General features: G+C 43.8%; 2 protein-coding genes across 4 annotated transcripts in view; one reads left to right on the top strand and one right to left on the bottom strand.

Moving 5' to 3' along the window:
• LOC145350024 (glucose-1-phosphate thymidylyltransferase) overlaps positions 1-16987 on the bottom strand; it is a 69056-nt gene extending 52069 nt beyond the window's left edge. For 2 of the 3 annotated variants that reach the window (XM_080198836.1, XM_080198834.1), the window contains exons 1-6: positions 16766-16987; positions 15853-15942; positions 14564-14643; positions 11281-11396; positions 11100-11197; positions 8271-8339 (exon numbers count right to left, since the gene is read on the bottom strand). In XM_080198836.1, the coding sequence (XP_080054962.1) occupies positions 8271-8339; positions 11100-11197; positions 11281-11396; positions 14564-14643; positions 15853-15942; positions 16766-16957 (645 nt within the window). In that variant the 5' untranslated portion in view covers positions 16958-16987. The remainder of the gene's footprint in view (positions 1-8270; positions 8340-11099; positions 11198-11280; positions 11397-14563; positions 14644-15852; positions 15943-16765) is intronic. The other variant, XM_080198835.1, reaches the window with a different exon arrangement.
• Positions 16988-19900: 2913 nt separating this feature from the next.
• ankar (ankyrin and armadillo repeat containing) overlaps positions 19901-23097 on the top strand; it is a 107690-nt gene continuing 104493 nt past the window's right edge. Inside the window, exons 1-2 of the mRNA XM_080198352.1 lie at positions 19901-19965; positions 22378-22621. The gene's annotated coding sequence lies outside the window, so the exon portion shown is untranslated. The remainder of the gene's footprint in view (positions 19966-22377; positions 22622-23097) is intronic.

Here is a 23097-nt window from a genome sequence, read left to right as displayed (position 1 = left end):
AGGACTATATGCAAACCAAAGAGCAGGCAACAGACAGAGCTAAGTGATCTCAAAACCAGTGGATCAGGTCTAAGCTTAGCAATGCTGCCATGTCCAATTGTGAATGGTGGTGGACAATGGAGAAGAAAGATCCAAATATTCCCATCCTCAAAAGAAGATGAAGAAAAGCACAAAAGACAAAACTGAAGCATTTGCAACCATCTTAAACTGGAAGGTCCAAATGGATGATCCAAAAGCCAACTCACTCCATATGATATCAATGTTGTTGTTTGTCCATCATCATCGATGAGGACCTCGACACCATTAGTCATTTTCAGGCTGGTTGCAATGTGTCCAAAGATGACTGATCAGGCCAATTTCAGGCATGGGATTTCCTGGCACATACTGTATACCTGTAGTTTTTGCACTGGTGGTTCTGGACTTCCGCAGCTCGTGCTTAAGTTGTGCTTCAGCAATGCACTTTGACAGCCTTTGTGAATGAGGCAACACCAGGTAGAGTGGTTTTGTGCCAGCGTTTCCCAGGTGGTCGTGTCAATGTCAAGTGACTTCAAGGAGGCCTTGAGAGTGTCTTTGAAACATTTCTTCTGCCCTCATGCGAGCGTCTTCCAGCAGAGTTCCTCAAAAAGGAGCTGCTTGGGTATGCACTCATCTGACATATGGATGACATGACCTGCCCACCAGGTCTGCGTTCTCATCAGCAGTGTGTGGACTAATGGTAGACTTGCTCTAGAGAGAATTTCAGTGTCTGGTACTTTGTCTTGCCATCTGATGCATAATATTCTGCAAAGAAGTCATGTGGAAATGATTGAGCTGTCTTGCATGCCTTCGAAACACAGTCCACGTTTCACAGGCATACAGAAGTACCGCGATGCTGTAGACCTTCAGTTTTGTTGCTGGGCTGATTCCTCAATGTTCCCGTACAGTGGAGCGGAGTCTACCGAAAGCGGAACTTGCCTTTGCTATTCTGCTGTTAACTTCTGTATCAATAGTCACTACGTGGGAGAGGGTACTGCCAAGATAAGTGAACTGGTCCACTGCCTGTAGTTTCTGCCCTTTGATTGTGATTATGGGTTTTGTATGGTGCATGATGTTTACTGCCATGCCAAATGTTGCCTCAAGTACAGAGTGGATGGGAAACTCTTCAACCTGAGGAGACTTCAAGCTATTACCAAAATGAAGGAGACTGTTCTGAGAGATGCATGCAGAGCAGGCTGGTGCATGACTTCAGTCTTTTTAATGTTGACGGTGAGTCCAAAGTTGTCACAAGCTGTGGAAAATTTGTTCATACTGACTTGTATCTCTGGCTCTGAGCCAGTATACAGGGCACAGTCATCGGCAAAGAGGAAATCTCACAGAACAGTCTCCTTCATTTTGGTAATAGCTTGAAGTCTTCTCAGGTTGAAGAGTTTCCCATCCACTCTATACTTGAGGCAACATTCGGCATGGCAGTAAACATCATGCTGAACAGTGTGGGTGCGAACACACAGCCCTGTTTGACCCCACTGGTAACTGGGAATGCCTCAGAGGATTCTCCGCCATCCGGTACTCTGGCCATCATGGAACTGGCGTACCATTTGAATGAACTGGGGGCGGGGGGGGGGGGTGGGAAACAGCCAAACTTTGACATGATCGTCCACAGGCCTTGTTGGCTGACAGTGTCGAAGTCTTTCGCAAGGTCAACAAAGGTTGTATAGAGCTCGCGATTCTGCTCCTGACACTTCTCCTGAAGTTGGCACGCAGCAAAAATCATATCAATAGTCTCGCGACCTTTGCGGAAGCCATACTGTGACTCTGGAAGCAGGCCCAGCTCCAGATGGGTGACCAGACGATTTAGCAGGATTCTTGCAAGGGTTTTTCCTGTGATGGAGAGCAGCAAGATTCCTCGGTGGTTGTCGCATACTTGCCGATTGCTCTTCCTCTTGTAGAGGTGTGTGATGGAAGCATTTTCAAGTTCCTGAGGAACAGATCCTTGCTTCCAAAAGGCCTGTAACAACTCAGTGAGCTTTTCGATAAGTGCAGGACCAGCAACTTTATAGATCACTGCGGGTATGGCATCTGCTCCTGGGGCTTTGCCACTGGATCGCTGGCTGACAGCCTGTGTGACTTCAGCTACTACCGGTGGGTCATCCATGGCACTGTTGATATCGACCTGGGGAATCCTGATATTACCTCATCGTTAATAGATGACAGTCGGTTCAGGACAGCTTCAAAGTGTTCAGCCCATCTCTGCAGGATCTGAGCCCTCTCTATAATGAGAGTCGTACCATCTGTACTCAGGAGGGGGGAGCTTCCGAGAGATTGAGGTCCACTGAGGGTGTTGAAGACTTCATAGAACCATTTCAAGTCATTTCTGTCAGCGTATCCCTGTATTTCATCTGCTTGGCACTCAGCCAGGCAACCTGCATTTTATGCGGTTTATTCTGGACTGTCCTGCGAGCACTGGTAAAAGCATTTTTCTTGGTGGCTGATGAAGGGTCGTTCTGATAAGCCTGATGAAGACAGTGCTTTTCAACAAGCAGAGCCTGTACCTCCTCATCATTCCCATCGAACCAGTCATGCTGCTTGCAGGTAGAGGGCCCGAGCATCTTCAGTGCAGATGTATGGACAGCATCCCTGAAGCGTTCCCAGTCGTCCTCAGCGCTGTCTGCAAGGTGTAGGTCAGCAAGCTTGATTTCTAAGTCTTCAGTCAGTGCTGAAGCTATGCTGGGGTTCTTTAGCTTGGCCACATTGATTCTTTTCATAACCTTGCTTCCGTGGTGGTCGCCTCTTGGGTCTGATGTGGAGCCTCATTTTGGAGGCAATGAGCCTGTGATCTGTCCAGCAGTCAATGCCACACATGGCCTTGGTCACTCTGACATCCTGCCTGTCTTTTCTCCTGACAATGACATAATCGATAAGATGCCAATGCTTAAAGCGGGGGGTGCATCCAAGAGATCTTGTTACGGGTAGGCAAACAGAAGGTTGTGTTGGTGTGCTGTACAGGTCTTCATTAAGAGTAGGCCGTTACTGTTACACTTGCCCACTCAGTGGCTGCCAGATTGCAGAGTCAAACCCTACTCTTGCATTGAAATCGCCAAGCAAGATCAGCTTGTCGGTACTGCTCACTGCTGATAGTAGGGCGTCAAGTTCTTCGTAGAACTTGTCATTTATCTCTCCGGGTTGTTCATTGTGGGGGCACAGGTGCTGATCAGGGTTCTGTAGCGGAAGCTGTAATGTCATAAGCCAGTCGTTCACATCCTTGGGTAGACTATCAAGTTTCCAAACAAGGTTACTCCTGACAGCAAATCCAACTCCAGCATCACAACACTCATCGCTGCTGCGAACACTCCAGAAAAAATGTGTATCTACCTCCAGTTTCAGTCAACTGACCTACGTTGGCAAGACTAATTTCACTCAGGGCTGCAATGTCAATGTTGTATCTTGCAAGCTCTCTGGCAACTAAGGCTGTTCTTCTCTCTGGTCTGTCTGCTGTAGGGTTGTCCAAAAGGGGGCGCCCGTTCCAAGTGCCAATGGGGAGCTGTGTCACCTTGTGTTTTATTTTGTTTGTTCGACCACAAGATGGGATCCCTGCCAGCTGCGGTAAACTGGCCAGGGTGTAGTGAAGCGGGCAATGTTTAGGGCACCTTTTCTAGCCCCTTCCTCATTCTACGGAGGTGAGCAGTGCGTTCCTGAAGAGGACTGCTAGTCACCCAGGTAGACGCCGAGTTTTACTGCTGCTTCAGTCAGTGGAAAACAATCATTAGACCTGAGCCGCCTGTGTGCAGGTCCGTGACTACAGCTCCCAGTGTATCCACACCTGCTGTTTCGTTGCTCGCCCATCGCCACAGGACTTCAAGGATTGAAGCGTTGTTGATGATGATGATATCGAGATTAGCGTTTGATTTGGATTAAAGTGAGGGAGAGTTGTGCAGCATCAGCCTCACTCTCTTCCCAATTCCCATCTAGATTCAGTGGCAAGACAAGAGTCAAGACAGCTGGAGATGGGACTTGGTGCAGTGGATGACCAGGACGTCTTCTGTGTATTGTCCTGCTCTTTGCGTTCCACGACGCTTGCAAAGACCATCTTCTTGATCGTTGGACCTTCCATTGGTATTGTCCACTCAGTCCGCCAGAGTCTGTCTTCACATGCTGGGATAGACCCGTTGGCTGCCCGCACCTGGTTTAGCCAGCTTGTCAAAGCCATTGCCCGGGGTGAAGTCGCTGTCGCATGCAAACAGCTACGGGGAGCCACAGGTGAGAGCTGAGTGCTAGGTGGGGACAGACGGTGGACAAACCACCCTGAAAGGACACGACATGTTCCCCTACCAGAGCTACTACCCCTCCCTGAGACCCCCATACACGCCCATGTGATATCAAGAAACAGCTGAAGGCACTGGATATCGCAAAGGCCATGAGCCCTGGAAACATTCTGGTAATAGTATTGAAGATGTGCTCCAGCACTGCTGGTCAAGCTGTTTTAGTGCAGCTATAATACTGGCATCTACCTGACATTGTGGAAAATTGCCCAATTACATCTTGTCCTCAAGAAAACAGAAGTAATCCAACCTGGTCAATTACTACCCCATTAATCTACTCTCATTCATCACCAAAGTGCTGGATGGTAGATTTGACAGTGCCAGCAAGTGGCACTTACTTAGCAATAAACTGCTCACTAACACTCAGTTCTGCCAGGGTCACTCAGTTCCTGACCTCATTACAGCCTTGATTCAGCACAGGGACTAAAGAGCTGAATTGAAGAGGTGTGCCAAGATTCACCACATAAGAACATAAGAAATAGGAGCAGGAGTAGGCCATATAGCCCTTCGAGCCTTCCCCGCCATTCATAAGATCATGGCTGATCTGTCGTGGCTCAGTTCCACATTCCTGCCCTCTCCCCATAACCCTTAATCCCCTTGCCTATCAAAAACCTATCAACCCGCGTCTTAAAAATATTTAGCGAGGCAGCCTCCACCACTTCAACGGGCAGAGAATTCCAGAGATTCACCACCCTTTGAGTGAAGAAGTTTCTCCTCAACTCCATTCTAAACTGCCCCCCCTTTATCCTGAGGCTATGCCGTCTAGTCCTACTGTCCTTTGAGCGGGAAGAGCCTCTCCACCTCTATCCTATCCATCCCATTCAACATCTTATACGTCTCAATGAGATCTCCCCTCATTCTTCTAAACTCTAACGAGTACAAGCCTAGTTTATTCAGCCTCTCCTCATAGTTCAACCCCCTCAACTCCGGAATCAGCCTAGTAAACCTCCTCTGCACTCCCTCCAAGGCCAAAATATCCTTGCGTAAGTGCGGCGACCAAAACTGCACACAGTACTCCAGCTGTGGCCTCACCAGTGCCCTATACAGCTGCAGCAAGACCTCCCTACTTTTATATTCAATCCCCCTCGCTATGAAGGCCAGCATCCCATTTGCCTTCCTGACCACCTGCTGCACCTGCAAGCTGGGTTTTTGCGACTCATGCACAAGGACCCCGAGGTCCCTCTGCACCGTCGCATGCTGCAGTTTTTCACCACGTAAGTAATAGTCCTTCCTACCATTATTCCTACCAAAGTGGACAACCTCACATTTGCCAACATTAAATTCCATTTGCCAGTTCCTGGCCCATTCGCCCAGCCTATCTAGATCCTTCTACAGACTCTCCATACCCTCCGCACAATTTGCCGTTCCACCAATCTTGGTGTCATCAGCAAATTTCGACACCATACACTCAGTTCCCTCCTCCAGATCATCTGTATAAATGGTGAATAGCTGAGGCCCCAGCACCAACCCCTGGGGCACTCCACTAGTCACCAACCGCCAATCCGAATAGCACCCATTGACCCCCACTCTCTGCCCCCTATTTGACAGCCAATCCTCTATCCACGCTAACACCCTACCCTCAACTCCATGCCCCCTGACCTTCTGCAATAACCTCTTCTGAGGCACCGTGTCAAACGCCTTCTGAAAATCAAGAAAGACCACATCCACCGGCTCTCCTCTATCCACCACCCTAGACACATCCTCATAGAACTCCAATAAATTAGTCAGACACAACTTCCCCTTAACGAAACCGTGCTGCGTCTGCTCTACCAAATAATTCTCCTCAAGGTGCCTCGCTATTTTCTCCTTGATCACGGATTCCAACATGTTTCCTATAACAGACGTTAAACTAACTGGCCTATAATTCCCCACCTTTTGCCTGCCACCCTTCTTAAACAACGGTGTAACATTAGCCGTTTTCTAATCTTCCAGCACTTCCCCGGAATCCAGCGACGTTTGGAAAATAATCACCAAGGCATCTACTATCACCTCCGCCATTTCCTTCAGAACCCTTGGATGCATTCCATCCGGTCCTGGGGACTTGTCCACAATCAGCCCCTCCAGTCTGTCGAGCACCGCCTCTCTAGTAACAATAACGTCATTCAGGCCCTCCACTCCTACCATCTTTCCATCGCTAACACCCGGCAAATTATTCATGTCCTCCTCCGTGAAGACCGAAACAAAAAAGTTATTCAGGGCCTCAGCCATTCCCCCATACCCTACCACTAAGCCCCCCTCTCATCCTCTAAGGGTCCAACGTTCACCCTAGCCAGCCTCTTCCTTTTTATGTATTTATAAAAACTCTTGCTATCCTTTTTTATATTAAGCAGTAGCCCAGCTTCATAGTTTATCCTTCCCTTCTTTATCAATTTCTTTGTCATTTTTTTGTTGACATTTAAACCTCTCCCAATCCTCTTCTCGCCCACTACTCCTAGCTACTCTAAACGCATCCGCTTTTAATTTAACACTTTCCTTCACCTCCTTCGTTATCCACGGCTGATTACCTCTCCTCCTCCGATTCTTTTTAACCATCGGAATAAATTTCTGCTGAGCACCAAGAAAGATCTCCTTAAAGATCCTCCACTGCTCCTCAGCAGACCTACCTTCCAACACACTCCCCCAATCAACATTCGCCAATTCCTCTCTCATCCTACCATACTCCCCTCTGTTCAAACAAAGGACACATGTCCGGGAACCCACTTTCTCCTCCTCCATCTGCATCAGAAACTCCACCATACAATGATCACTCTTCTCAAGAGGATCCTTCACCACAAGGTCCCTAATTCTACCCGCCTTGAACTAAATTCTACCACCCTTGAACTAAAGGCATATTTGACAGAACGTGGTATCAAGGAGCCCTGGCAAAACTGAAGTCAATGGGAATCAGGAGTGGGGGAGGCAGGGTGACTCTCTGCTTGGAGTCATAGCTAGTACAAATAAAGATTGGGTTGTTATTGTTGAAGGCCCAGAACATTGCTGCTTCATCAATAAACTTCCCTCCAACATAAGGTCAGAAGCAGGGGTGATTGCTGATGATTGTGCAATGTACAGCACCATTCACAACCCGTCACTGAAGCATTGCATGTCCATACGCAGCAGGACCTGGACATCAAGCCTGAAAAGTAACATTTGTGCCACAAGAGTGCCAGACATCAACCATCCCCCACAAGAGATAATCAAATCATCTCCACACGACTTTTAATTACATTACCATCATCGAATACCTATAAACATTCTGGAGGTTACCACTTACCAGAAACTGAACGGGACTAAACAAAACTACTGTGGGGAGGAGAGGTCAGAGGCAGGGAATTGAGGAAAGTAATTCACTTCTTCCCTCTCAAGTCTGTCTACCATCTACAAATAAGGTGTGTGGTGGAATACACTCCACTTACTTGGATGACTGGAGCTCCAACAACACTTAAGAATTTTGACACTGCCCAGGACAAGCTGAATACTTGATTGGCACCCCATCCACCACCTCCAACATCCAGTCCTTCCAACACAACACACTGGCATTGGGTACCATCGACAAACTGCATTGCAGAAACTCATAAGGCACCTTCAACCACACCTTTCAAACATGTAACCTCTGGAAGGATAAGGACAAAAGATGCATTGGAACATCACCAGCTGCCAAGCTATGTAGTATCCTGCCTTGGAACTACGGCTGGGATTTTTGGCTCCATCATGGCAGGACTTGCTTCAGGAGTTTCAACGGCACAGCCAAAAGTCCATTGCCTTTCAGCAGGTCCAGATAATCCTGGTGATGGGTCTTTCCTTCAGTGTCACTGGGTTAAAATCCTGGAATTCCCTTCCTAACAGCACTGAGAGTGTGCTGACTTCGACAGTGATTTAAGAAGGTGGCTCACTGCCACCTTCTCAAAACCAACAAGCTTTGGGCAATAAATGCTGGCTTAGCCAGTGACAAAAACAGTCCATGAAAGAATTTTAAACATGCCAACAAACACTTACCTGCTTTTCTTGAAGAAAGTTTGCAATTAAAGGAATTGTATTTTTTGAGTATACATAGAAGCATGGACACTGAAAAACAGAAAATTGAAAATATACTGACATCTTAGTTGCGATTAGACTTAGTTTTTTAACGTTTATTCATTAGTGCCACAAGGCTTACATTAACACTGCAATAAAGTTCCTGTGAAAATCCACTCATTGCCACACTCTAGCGCCTGCTCGGGTACACTGAGGGAGAATTTAGCATGGCCAATGCATCTAATCAGCATGCCTTTCAAGCTGTAGGAGGAAACTGGAGCAACCGGAGGAAATCCACACAGACATGGGGAGAACGTGCAGACTCCGCACAGATAGCGACCCAAGCCAGGTCCCTGGAGCTGTGAGGTAGAAGTGCTAACCACTGTGCCATCATGCCACCCCATACAAATAGTGTTTTGCATGCTAAACAATTTGTCCAAAAGGTTGTATTGGAATAAGTTACTTCAGTACAGCAAGACTTTGCTTCAGTATAAAGTAGAGACAAATCAGGAGGGCAAAAAGAGGATACAAAATTGTTTTGGCAGATAAGGCAAAGAAGAATCCAAAGAATCTGCAAATACAAAAAGGGCAAAAGAGTAACAAGGGAGAGGGTAGAGCCTCTAAGGATCAACAAGGTCATCTATGTGCAAATCCACAAGAGATGGGCGAGATCCTAAATGAATATTTCTCATCAGTATTTACTGTTGAGAAAAGCATGGATGTTAAGAAACCTGGGGAAATAAATAGTGATGCCTTGAGGAGTGTACATAATTACAGGAGGTGGTGCTGAGGTAGATAAGTCCCGGGACCTAATGAAGTATATCCCAGGATGTTGTGGGGGCTAGGTAGGAAATTGCAGGTCACCTAGTCGAGATATTTGAATCATCGATAGTCATGGATGAGGTGTCTGAAGATTGGAGATTGGCAAATGTTGTGCCTTTGTTTAAAAAGGGCTGCAGGGAAAAGCCTGGGACCACAGGCCAGTGAGGCTCACATCTGTGGTGGGTAAATTGTTGGAAGGTATTTTGAGAGACAGATCTACAGGCATTTTGAGATGCAAGGGCTGATTAGGGACAGCATGGCTTTGTGAGTGGAAAATCATGTCTCACAAATTTGATTGAAGTTTTTGAAGCGGTAACCAAGAAGGTAGATGAGGGCAGTGCAGTTGATGTTGTCCACATGGACCTTAGCAAGGCCTTTGACAAGGTACCGCATGGTAGGTTGTTGCATAAAGTTAAATCTCATGGGATCCAGGGTGAGGTATCGAAAAGGATACAAGATTGGTTTCTTGACAGAAGCCAGGGGGTGGTTGTAGAGAGTTGTTTTTCAAACTGGAAGCCTGTGACTAGCAGTGTGCCTCAGCACTGGGTCCACTGTTATTTGTCATTTATATTAATGATTTGGATGAGAATATAGGGGGCATGGTTAGTAAGTTTGCAGATGACACAAAAATTGGTGACATCATGGACGGTGAAGAAAGTTATCTCCAATTGCAACAGGATCTTGATGAATTAGGCCAGTGAGCTGATGAATGGCAGATGGAGTTTAATTTAGACAAATGCAAGGTGGTGCATTTTGGTGGACTGAACCAGGGCAGGACTTACTCAGTTAATGGTAGGGCGTTGGGAAGAGTTACAGAACAATGAGATCTAGGGGTACATGATCATAGCTCCTTGAAAGTGGAGTCACAGGTGGACAGAGTGGTGAAGAAGGCATTCAGTATGCTTGGTTTCATCGGTCAGAAGACTGAATACAGGAGTTGGGACATCTTGTTGAAGCTCGACAAGACATTGGTAAGGCCACACTTGGAATACTGCGTGCAATTCTGGTCATCCTATTACATAAAGGATATTATTAAAATAGAAAGAGTGCAGAAAAGATTTACTAGGATACCACCGGGACTTGATGGATTGAGTTATAAGGAGAGGCTGAATAAACTGGGACATTTTTCTCTGGAGCGTAGGAAGCTGAGGGGTGATCTTATAGAGGTCTATAAAATAACGAAGGGCATAGACAAGGTAGATAGTCAATATCTTTTCCCAAAGGTAGGGAAGTCTAAAACTAAAGGGCATAGGTTTAAGTGAGACGGGAGAGATACAAAAGTGTCGAGAGGGACAATTTTTTCACACAGAGGGTGGTGAATGTCTGGAACAAGTTGCCAGAGGTAATAGTAGAGGCAGGTACAATTTTATCTTTTAAAAAGCATTTAGATAGTTACATGGGTACGATGGATATAGAGGGAAATGGGCCAAATGCGGGCAATTGGGATTAGCTTAGGGGTTTAAAAAAAGGGGCGGTATGGACAAGTGGGCCGAAAGGCCTGTTTCCATGCTGTAAACCTCTATGGCTCTGTAAACCTCCATAATACTTTTGAAATAACTGGTTCCCATATTAATTTAGGATAGAGATGGAGAGACTCTTCCCGCTCAAAAAAGACAGTCGGACTAGGGGGCACAGCCTCAAGATAAAGGGGAGGCGGTTTAGAACGGAGTTGAGGAGGAACTTCTTCACTCAAAGGGTGGTGAATCTCTGGAATTCTCTGCCCGTTGAAGTGGTGGAGGCTGCCTCGCTAAATATTTTTAAGAAGCGGGTTGATGGGTTCTTGATAAGAGAGGGGATTAAGGGTTATGGGGAGAGGGCGGGAAAGTGGAACTGAGCCACAACAGATCAGCCATGATCTTATTGAATGGCGGGGCAGGCTCGAAGGGCTAGATGGCCTACTCCTGCTCCTATTTCTTATGTTCTTATGTTCTTAATTTTTTTTTTAAAAAAAGGCAGTCAGGAAAAATCAAGGAAAAATAAAAATCTTACAGCTCTGCGAGAAGTTGTTTCAGTCGGGTTCGGTTTTTCTTTAAATGAAATGACTCTGAAGTTTTCATCAATTTCTAAAATGCCAAACTTTGTTGTTTCTGCAGAGAGAAGTTACTTTAGATTGTTTTCACCAAAGATCAGTTCAAAAAAGAATGGAGCCTGCAATAAATTTTGGACAAACCTTCATCTTTGCATTGGTAAGCCAAAACCAAACTGCTGTCACAATCAGAACTCTGCAGCTCAGCAAATTGTGCAAGGACATCAGATAGGCTGAAGTCTTCATAGAACAGAGTGTCTCTGAGAAAAATAAATATTGTCAAAGTGATAATCAAAACACACAATAAGTTATTAGAACTCTTTTCAATAAAGCAGGTTCAGTATACAATAGTATACCAATGAGACCTCTAGATTCAACAGTTGCAAATCTTTTCCTTTTTCCACCCTCCCTAAAATTCCAGCTCATTCTAAACTCCACCACCAGTACCCTAATTCACCAAGTCCAATTCATCCATCACCCCTATCTTTGCTGACCTGCAGTGGACCTTTGATCTCCCGTTCTGTCCAGTATGTGTTTAAATTTCTCTGGGCTTCCTCCTTTCCCAACCTCCCTCTCTACAATTCCCCCACCTCTATTGCTCAGATTCTGATCCTCTTATGCATGTACCATTGCTAGCTGTGGTGCTGGACAGGATTAATTAATAACCACATAGTAAAGGCACCTGTCCCTAGGTAACAGTGATCATAACATGATTGAATTTCACATTTGATTAAGGAACAGAAGAGTTTGTCTAAAACTTGTTTGAGACAAGTGTCTTAAATTAAATAAAGACAATTCTAAGAGTATGAAGACCGGGCTTGCTAAGGTGAACTTGGAAATTAGGTTAACCTACAAGTCAGTAGACATGCAATGGCAAACATTTAAGAAGTTTTACAAATTAACATACATGTCAGTATGAGATACAGTGGCAAATATTTAAGGCATCTGGTCAGGTGCTACATCAAAGGCTACTTCAGAAAATAAGAGCTCTTCATGTAAAGGGTAATATTAGCATGAATAGAGGATTCGTTATTTAACAAGACAGTGTGTTTATGCCAGTCCAACACCAACATCTCCACATTATAGCTAACAAGAAACAGAGGAGGCATAATGTGTCATTTTTCAGTTGGCAAGATATAATGAGTAGTGTGCCACAGGAATCAGTAATGTGCGTTAACTATTTCCAACCTGTATCAATGACTTGGGTGAAGGGAACAAATGAACGATTATTAAATTTGCTGGAGACACAAAAATAGATGAGAGTAAGTTTTAAACAGGACATAAGGAGTCTGCAAAGGGATACAGATAGGTTAATTGAGTAGGCAAAAAAAAATTGGCAGTTGGAATATAATGTGGGAAAATGTGATTTTGTCCACTTTGGTAGGGAGAATAGGAAAGTACCATATCATTCAACTGAAGACAGATTGCACAACTCTACCTGGCAGGGGTGAAACCATGATCAGGCAATGGCTAGCCCATTGCATATGGGGTGTGCTGACACTAATGATCATGATTTTCCCTGGGTAGAGTAAGGATCAGAGTGGCCAATAAGGTTAAACCGAGGCTTTACCCAATGCAATTTCTTTCAAAGCCAAATCGGCCTTTTGGCCAAGTGAAGCTCAGATCAAGCCTAGGAGGGGATGGAAATGCCTCATCCTGTCAGCTTGGATTTTGTGTTGATCAAGCACAAGGTAGAATGCCTCATCCTGTCAGCTTGGACTTGGTTTGTCCCTCATGTGGGGACTCTGATTAGTCTTGATTGGCTTTTTTTGATTAGAAATAAAGTTCCAAAAGGTACAAAATAACTCTCCAGAACAGCAGGTACTGGATGTCCTGGTACGTGAATCATAAAGAGTTAGTATGAGGTACTGCAGGTGATCAGGAAGGCAAATGGAATGTTGTCACTTATTGCAAGGAGAATGGAATATAAAAATAGGGAAGTTTTGCTACATCGTATCTTAGGTGAGACCACATCTGGAATTTTGATCACCTTATTTAATCGAGAATATAATTGCGTTAGCAGTTCAGAGAAGCTTCACTCGACTGATTCTATGGTTGAAGGGGTTATCTTATGAGGAAAACTTGGTACAGGTCGAGTCAGTATCCATTGAGTTCAGAAGAATGAACGGTTATTTTATTGAAATATACAAGATCCTGAAGGGGTCTTGACAAGGTTAATCCTGATAAGATGTTTCCCCTGTGGTACAGGCTCGAACAAGGGGCCACAATTTAAAAATGAGGGTCCGCCCATTTAAGACGAAGATGAGGAGAAAGTCTTGTCTTACAGGGTGAGAGTGATGGAAGCAGGGTTATTGACTGTTTTAAGGCTGTGCTAGGTAGTTTCTTACTGACACTAAAGGATATAGGGTACAGGAATGTGTAATTGAGGCCACAATCAGATCAGCCATCTTATCAAGTGGAAGCGCAGGCTCAATGGCCTATTCCTGCTCCTAACCTGTATATTTGTAATAATAGCCCTGGGGGTCCATCCTTTGGAATTTGCTCTCTGACAGCCTTTCTGTCTCTTCATTTCTGACATTCCACTTCCTCTCTACCTTTAAAAGCTCTCTCTTTGAATCGCCTTTGATACCACCTGAATATTTCCTCTACATCCTTTCGTTTTTTGAATACGCTTCTGAAGAAACTTGGGATATCGTTCAAAGCACTATGGAACTGCAAGTTAAGATCTCTCCATAAATTGATTTATCCCCCTAAGAGAGGGAGGTTACAGAGATTTCACTGCAAGAGACTATTCAGCAGGACCTACCATCCGCTTCACAGCTATCCACTCCCTGTACTTTCTCCTTACTCTATTAGTTTTCCTCTTCATTTAATCCTAAATTAAATGATAGACTTCGTTTCAATATTCAATGATGCGAAAGCAACCTATATTCAAATGATGCTTTCCACAACATTTATCCTAACCATTCATTTTTTGTATATTAATCCTAAATTTATGCTCCTCGATTTCATTTCACCAAGCAGTGGAAAACTCAATTTATCTGAGGTATTCACAAATACACTTCAAAGGAGTGTTGTAACTTTCTGCTTGCTCCAAAAGAAATTGAATATAAACTACTAGAGACTAATTGTCTTAGAATTGGTGCTGTAATTCAAAATATTGGCAGAAGTGAAGGCATTGGCAGTCTTCAAAACAAAAAATTGAAGTTTTGAAGACTTGTCAGATTAAATCCAAACAAAATCTGGAAAAGCAAAATAAAATGAACTGTTTAGATTTCTTAAAGCTACTGAACAGTTGATTTTAAAACGAATGTCTTTTCTATTCAAAAGTTTCTTTCTAATTTACTATACACATTTTTGTACATGCTACAAAATTAGAAATTCTGTACATGTTACCAATTTTCCCTATTTTAAAATCTTTCTTGCTTTTCTGCTTCTATCCTTTGTTATTTATATTGTTGCTTACCCGCCTAGGACCAATACGTGATCATCAACGTTAAACTGAGTAATGGCAAGCTGTAAACCAGTAATAGCACCCAAACGTTCCTGTGGAAAGCAAAAGTATTTTTAAGCTGATCTGATCATTGAATTATCGCTTTTCCTTAACTTTAAATCACTGTCTGTAAAGTAAGTGGACAACATAAACTATTTTACTCTCCACATTTTAAATGTATATTAGGTCAGTTCATAGAAGTTCATAGAATCCTACAGTGCAGGAGGCCACCATTTGGCCCACTGAGTTTGCACTGACCACAATCCCACCCAGGCCTTATCTCTATAACCCCATGCATTTACTCTAGCTAGCCCCTGACCCTAAGGGGCAATTTACTATGGCCAATCCATCTAACCCACACATCTTTGGAGTGTGGGAGGAAACTGGAGCACCCGGAGGAAACTCACGCAGACATGGGGAGAACGTGCAAACTCCATACAGACGGTGACCCAAATCGGGAATCGAACCCAGCTCTCTGGAGCTGCGAGGCAGCAGTGCTAACCACTCTGCCACTGTGGATAAATTAAAATTCCACAGTTAATAAATTAAAATTCTATACAAACAGAAACAACTGTATTCACCTTCTTTCCAAATCGGGACTTCAATGAAAGACATCCTGCACAATAACTTTGATTGGGGTTTAGCAAAATTCTTTTTAAGTTCATCTTTTGGTTGCTTTATACAGCCATTTAAAAGAACCCAGGTCTTAGGTCAGCATTTCTGACCTCATGACAATGATTTTTTTTTTATTTTATTTTGCATTCAGTAACCAACAGGCTCACAAATACTACATTCAGCTTTTTTGTACAGTAAGATTAAACTATATAATTTGATAGAACCACCAATCCCTACATCAGAAAATGACACTAATACAATATAGGAATGTGTTTTAAGACAGTATTAATTGGTTTTGGTTTAATCTCAATTTATCTGAATTAATCTGACCACCATGATCTATTAGAGTTTTTTAATGTTCTATCGGCCTGACTTGTACATTAGTATGAAACAAACTTGGACACTACAATGAATAATAGCACATACAGATGTATTAATTAAGCATTTTGCTTCGCATCCTGTAATTACATTTTCAAAACAAAAATACTGCACTTTTACCATGCAATTATCCATAACAATGTTAACTAGTTGAAGTTTAACTGTGTCTAGAAATTAATTGTAGTTTTCAATAGTGATCTAATCTTACTGAAAGTGATAGTTCTAATTTATACATTACATATCTGGGCTATTGAAGTTTGGGCACCTACCTCATTGGTTCTTGTTCCATCATTTAGAAGTTTAACTAGTCGGTACTCCTTTGCCCAGTCTTCAAACTTCACATAATAAAGATCATTTGTCTGCAAATATTACCTTAGGTTACTGATTATTAACATAACTGGAAGAGTTATATGCTGTTTACAACTGACAATTTTTTGTTAAAAAAAAAGATTTAAGCTGTACAAGTTTAGCTTTTCTCTGTCTTAGATCAACATTTATAGAGGTCATTGAGTCATCGAGTCATCAAGGTTCACAACATGGAAACAAAACCCTTTGGCCCAACTTGTCCATGCCGCCCTTCTTTCTAAACCATTTAGTCCCAATTGCCTGCATTTGGCCCATATCCCTCTATACCCATCTTACCCATGTAACAGTCTAAATGCCTTTGAAAAGATAAAATTGTACTTGCCTCTACTACCATCTCTGGCAGCTTGTTCCAGACGCTCACCAACCTCTGAAAAAATTTCCCCTCTAGACCCTTTTGTATCTCTCCCCCTCACCTTAAACCTATGCCTCAGATATCTGTTTTCTTCCCAGTGGACTGCTGAATGAGAAGATCAGCTTAACTGGGAATTACATCCGTGATGCTCTTTAAAATTTATCCAACTTTCTTCAGAAAATAATTAATGAAACTGCTTCCACCTCCATTTCACACAATGTACAGCAAATTATAAATTTTTCTCTTTGACTCTTTTGCCAATTACCATACCATACCATCCTCCAGTTGCTGATTCTTCTACTGTTTGAAACTGCCTCTCCTCATTTACTTATACAAAAGCCGTATTCAAGATTTGTGTCATCTGTAATGTTTTGAAATTATGCCCTGTATATCCAAGTCCAGGACAAAATTAGGAGGAACTTAACACTATTTAAATTGAAGGAGAGGCCAAAATGTAAACATACAACAACGTAAACTGCATCAATAGAGTTGATCTTTTCTATTGCTGCCATCCAGTGACTGATAAGTGCCTTATTTCCTACTGGTAGAAGGGGCTTGGGGATGCCACAGAGATGTTTGAAATCTCCACTGGTATCATCCTGTAGATCACGATTGAATCTTGTTCCATAGCCAGCAGCCAGAATAATAGCCTTCATAATATCAATACTTTCTGTGCAGTATATCCTGTTGGAGAAAAAACTTAAAGCTTAGCCATTATGTGATGTTATCAATATATTAAACAATGTCTTTTTTTCCCTACTTAAATTAATACTCTGGGTTTTATTCCATATTGGTCTGTCAGTTTCTTATTTATACTGGGTCAGCTGACCACCACCTCATTTTGTCATTGGTTACATAGTTACTGGGTCAGCTGACCCTTACAGCATATTACCATTGGTCACACTACAACAGATCCAGTGCTATCATTGGTTACATTGTAACATGGTCTAATTGCATTTATTGTACTTCCATTTTACCTTCTGCTATTTAATAATAAGAAATAATTTTTCAATGGCTTCTTGATTCACATTGACTTTACACAAACCAGCCATCATACAATCCTCGTGTACTGTACGCTAAAAGTATGCAGAATAGACAGATCATGATGTCAATCAGATTTTACATCAGCAATTTTGGAGCTCCATACTCCTGCTGATGCCCTCTCTTAAGCTTGCACTGTCAAACACGACTTAAGTGCAGGAAGGACACCCACAACTGCTATTTAAGGGGTTCATTAAATACACTCTAGCTGCTGGTTGATATTTTTTCTGGTTGGTGCTGTAATTCTACACTTTTTTGTTGCTTTTTTTCCCCAAGTTTGGTAAGGTAGTTGAAGTACTTTTTCTGACTTCAAAGCTTCTGCACAAACTGGTAACTCCCTGACATGAATGCACTACTTACGTGAGCCTTTGTCGTGGGGTGGAGCATGATTGGGAGACTAAGCAGAGGTTAAGCTGCTAGAGGGCAAAAAGCGAGGAAATGGGGCTCTCAACAAGCATTATCTGTCAGGGTATTCAGGGAGCAATTATTCTACCTATTTCAAAGCAACCACCAATTTTTGAGACATTTATGCTTCACTGAAAGAAGTTGTCATTGAAATCTACCAACTGCTGTAGCCACAACTCAACTCCAAAGCAGGGCACAGATTGCATTTCCAGTGGCTATGCAGGTGACCATGGCTATGAACTTTATGGTTCCTTTAAGCTGGTATTGGAGATAAAAACAACATCTTGCAGTTTTGCAAAGAGGTTCCCGAAGCTCTCCATTTCAATTTCTCATGCCAGGAAGATTCTGGCAGAACATGTATGGGGTTTGCAAGGTCTTCCCTGTGGTGCAGGTACACTGCTTTGTAGGCACCATATGTCAAGTCTGCCACAGATCAGGAATTGAAAGTGACTCCACTCCTTCAATAATAATTTGGTTCCACTATAGTTTGTAGATTTTGCATGTCCAGTATCCTGGCAACAGTCGTAATTTTAATCTGCAGCAGCCCTACCAACCCTGACAAACCAAAGGGCGGCAACTAGTTAACAAAAGATATCTGCTGAAGACCATGGAGTATGATTCTAGTTTGCAACTCATGCACATATGCATCACCATTCAATTAACGCCTTGGTGCCCCAGGAAATGTGATTGAGCAGATCATTGGTACGTCAAAACATCATCATCACATTTTCTATGGTATTCCTTTCAGATCTTGGGTATCTGATAAGAAAAAGGTGCAAAACTAGGATGTGGTGTATGCTCACACCATCTGCAGTTTGTAAATCAGAAGAGATTGTGGGGGTTGGGGGGGGGTGCAGAATGTGAAAAGAATAATTGTGTGAGGATACCGTTGCCTTCAAAAAAAAATTAAGCCTCGCTGCTATCCCCTCCGACGATGGCCAGCACTATCTCACTGCAGTTAGAGAATGCAAGCATGCAGCTGCCTTTGCCTCTCACCAACGTCTTATGGATATCTGCTGACGACCACAGAGTATGATTCCAGTTCCCAACTCGTGCACACATGGATTATCATTCAATTAAAGCCCTGGTGCCAAAGGTACTGTGATTGAGCAGATCATCAGCCCGAGGGGAGGGCCAGAGGATGGAGGAGACAGTCCCCAAAGCTAGAGGGCCCATGTGTCCTTCGAAGGGCGGATGACCCACATATTACTGCAAACTCCAGCTCAGTAGGTAGACAGCGCAGCACCTGTGTCACCTTCTCGTGGACTTGGCACCTCATGGGGTGGGAGGGCAACTGTTCCCAGTAGAAGTGAAGGACACAGCAACCCTCAACTTCTGCACCACCAGATCCAGCAGATTCTTCTGTGGCATCATCCAGTCTTCTGACCACAAGCATGTCCATGAGATGAAGATGCCCTGTTCACCTGGGCATAAGATTACATGAATTTCAATGCCAGCCAGGGTCAACTGGAAATCCAGGCTGCAAACTTCACCACCATCGCCAGGATGTCACATATGTAGGGGGCTATCCATGGGATGCATATTGCCCTATACATACAATATCCCTTCATGCGATTGTATGTTAACCAAAAGGGGTTTCACTCTCTTAACATTCAGGTGGTCTGCAACCACCACCTTAACATTGTACATTGACGACCCAACCATTGCATGGCAGAAGCTGCAGGGCAGCGGCAGTTACTGTGGACATAGTAAGAAGTCTCACAACACCAGGTTAAAGTCCAACAGTTTATTTGGTAGCAAAAGCCACTAGCTTTCAGGCCTCTGACCCTTCGTCAGTAGGGAGCTCGGAACTGACACAAAAACAGCAGCTGCCGGGAGAATGAATATTCAGGGTCAGTTACAGCCGCCTCCAGCGCCATAGACAATCTTAAACTTAATCTTATCACACAGCATTACAGCAAATGGAAGTACTCACCTTCTGGAACAGACACCTACACACAGCAACTGCTGCTTCCCCCACCCACTGGCCACGCCACCGCCACGCCACGCCCCCAACCTACTCAATTGCTACGCACCCATCCAGCTCACTGGCTCCGTTCCCGGAAGCCGCAGCTCCTAACCCCGCCCCTGCACAGCTCCGTCCCTTTGTAAAAAGGGTCAGCGTCCCGCTTTGGCCACGCCCACAGACCGGGCCCAGAGGCTCACGGTTCACACAACCTTGTTGTCATGGAGACAGTGTCCTTTCATTGGGAGTTTGGTAAGTAACGGACTCGAGAAGAGCTGAGAAAAGGTGCGTCCCTAAATAACACCGCAATACTGGGAGTTTACCAAGCTGTAACCTCACTGGTACAGAGTTTACCAAGCTGTAACCTCACCGAGAGACGGTTTACCAGACTGCAATCTCTCTGATAGAGACTGGTTATCAATTTCACTCTAACTGTACCGACAGAAACAGTTTACCAACATTGCTCTAATCTCACTGATAAGAGAAAAGTTATCAACCTGTCTCTAACCTCACCGATAGAGGAAGTTTCCAAACCTCATTGAAAGAGACGGTGAGATTGGTAAACTAACCTCACTGATAGAGATAGTTTACCAATATTTCCCCAACCTCATTGATTGAGACAGTTTACCAACTTCATTCTAACCTCACGGAAAGAGACAATTTACCAATCTTACTTTAACCCATGGATAGACAAGTTTAGCTATCTTTCTCTAACCTTATCGATAAGGATAGTTTAGCTATCTTTCTCTAACCTTAGTGATAAGGGTAGTTTACCAACCTCACTCTAACTTCACTGAGAAAATAAGTCTGGAAGGCATGTATTAAACATGTAAGGACTGGAGCCGGGAACATTGCTCCGGGGCAAACTGTAAACTCCTGTACATAGTTTCTCTTTATCAGTATATACTTTTTGTTCCAAGTTAAGCCTAGAGTGTCTTGACAATGCCAGAGTTGTGCCACACTATAACACATTGGCAATGAGTTGCATAAATTTTGATGGCACAGTCTACCTGTGAGTTTCCAGTTTAGTCGAAGTTTTAAAAGAGGGATACTCACCCGAGTGCTTGTTTTAGGGTGAATGGACACAGGGAGAGTTGTCAAGTTACTGCCAGGCCCAGAGGAGCAGACAAAAGTAACAACTCTGGTGTAGCTGGTGAGTCAAGGTGTTTTGGAAAGATATAGAAAATTAAAATGAAGAGAGATTAGCCTGCAGGAGCAAGACAAGTAAAACTTGAACCAGTAAGTATAGATAGGAGTTACTACAGTTTTTTTCTGAAAAAGAGGTTAAAAAAAGAAAACAGAGCAATGTTTTGAAATAAGAGGGGAAAAAAACTTATGGGAACTGTCTGATTTGTCCCAGAAGTGCAGGAAAATGAAAAGCTGAGATTGCAGGGCCCTTGATTACGGCAGAGCCCACAAAGTATTTAGTCCTTGGTCAGTGCAAAGTCTAGGACAGAAGCTGGAAAACAGCAAGCCTGTATGGAACAGTCCCATGCAAAACCATATTTGGAACTGTACATAGTTGAGACTTGCTTGTTGAAGTGTTATGTGAAGTGCAAGCTTCAAGAACTCATCGGTGAACAATTGCAACATGGACTTAAAAATGGCTAACGTGTGTTTAATGCTTATTGAAAATTTGGGTTTCAGTAGATTAATTTTGAAGATTGTATAAAAATGTCAAAGGGATGGGATGTGGTGATTGTAGTGTCTGTCTCTTTACGACAGCACATCAGAAGAAGGTTACCATTTCATGGTCCCAATTCCATCCTGAAAGATTGGCTGGAGGGCAGGCAGTTAAGGTCCTTGGGTATGGAATGGAGATAGGGTTCTGCAAATTTCCTTATTTATTGTGACAGCCATCATTGTGATTCCTGTTTGTCTGGAAGAATGGATGTGTCAGGGATTCAGAAGAAGAGGCAGAGACCAGCTACCTGGAGCATAGCTGGCCCTTGATTCTCCAATACCAACCACAAGGTCCTCTTGGAGGCTGTGACAGAGAGAGAAGAGAGGTCCTCTTTTCAGAAAGAGAAAGGAGTGGGCACACACCCAGGCAAAGCTGCCACGGCTTTGGGTGATTAAGAACAGCAAAAACAGACGTGCTCAGCAGGAACTGTGCAGAAGCTATAAAAGGTTCAATGACCTACCTTCACTCTAGGAAGGTGAGTGTAATGCCAGACCCTGATGACAGGCCTCAGGATAGTCAATATCCAGCAGACTCTCAGACTGAAGAGGCTGAGGGTGCAGATGGCTCCTGAACATGGGGGAAATATGTGTTCAGAATGTTTACTTACCCCTCAGCAAGATTGAGAGCCGGAGCATTATTGAAGACTTGCCAGTACTGATTCTTGCAGCTTCCTATGTCAGTGGTGACTGGCATTGGTGACAGGCCACAGTGCCTTATCACTGTTTTGTTGTTGCAGGAGAAAAGGAGTCCCAATGCGACAGGGAGTGCTGTCACAGAACATGTACCACTACACATTATCACTGACGTGGAGAAATAAACCATGAAAATCACAAGGAGCGAGACAGGGGTGAAATGATATTTCAAACTGTATGTTGATGAGGAGGTTTTCTAGTACACTTAGGGCAGCCTCAACACACTCTCAAAGACTAATTTCTCTCTCAAAGACTAATTCTCATGATATCTCCTTGTGCCTCCCACAGATTCTGATGTGGAAGGGGAACACCTGATGCCTGTAACGTCACACAGGCACCCACAAGAACTGAGACAACAGAGCCTGGATTGCCACATCTTGAAAGTCCACATCCACCAGTGCAGATAAGCTCACATCATTGGGTCCATGCGTGTAATTAGATCGATTGATACTGGGTACAGAGAGGAAGAGGCAGCTGTGGACAGTTCTTTCAGAAGATGGAGGACACTCAGACCTTGCTCAGCTAGGTGCAGGTGAAGTGCCTCAGGAATTAAAAGAAAGGAGGCTGTACTTAGATCAGTAGCAACAGATGTCTTCCCTCATATCAGACTTCCCTGAGGCAATGTGCAACCATAGGCTGAGAATGAAGCAGTACACTCAGTTCGTTTACACCACTATGGTACTTTCTGACTGCTCAGAATCCAGTTCTGTAACACAGTATGTTGACTGCCACTAAAAACCTTTGTTGTCCACAATTCTAGTCCCACTTGCTAAAATTAGACAAGAAGACTAAAATGTGAACTTAGAATGCATAAGCTCCTCTACTGAGAGTGTGGCCAACCTGTTGGAAAGCTAGGTGGAGAAACCTTCTGAGTTAGTGCAGGAGTAGCTCACTGATGTGCATAGAATGAACACTAAACCATGTAGCGTTAGCTGGTCAGTGGCGCTGATGATGCAAAGATGTTTAGAGTGGTTGCCAGTCACTCTCCAGCCAATCGAACTGCCATTC

This window comes from Carcharhinus amblyrhynchos, chromosome 11 (genome assembly GCF_965287045.1).
Source record: "Carcharhinus amblyrhynchos chromosome 11, sCarAmb.v2.hapA, whole genome shotgun sequence".
In the NCBI taxonomy this organism is placed as follows: Eukaryota; Metazoa; Chordata; class Chondrichthyes; order Carcharhiniformes; family Carcharhinidae; genus Carcharhinus; species Carcharhinus amblyrhynchos.
This window is presented reverse-complemented; position numbering and strand designations above follow the sequence as displayed.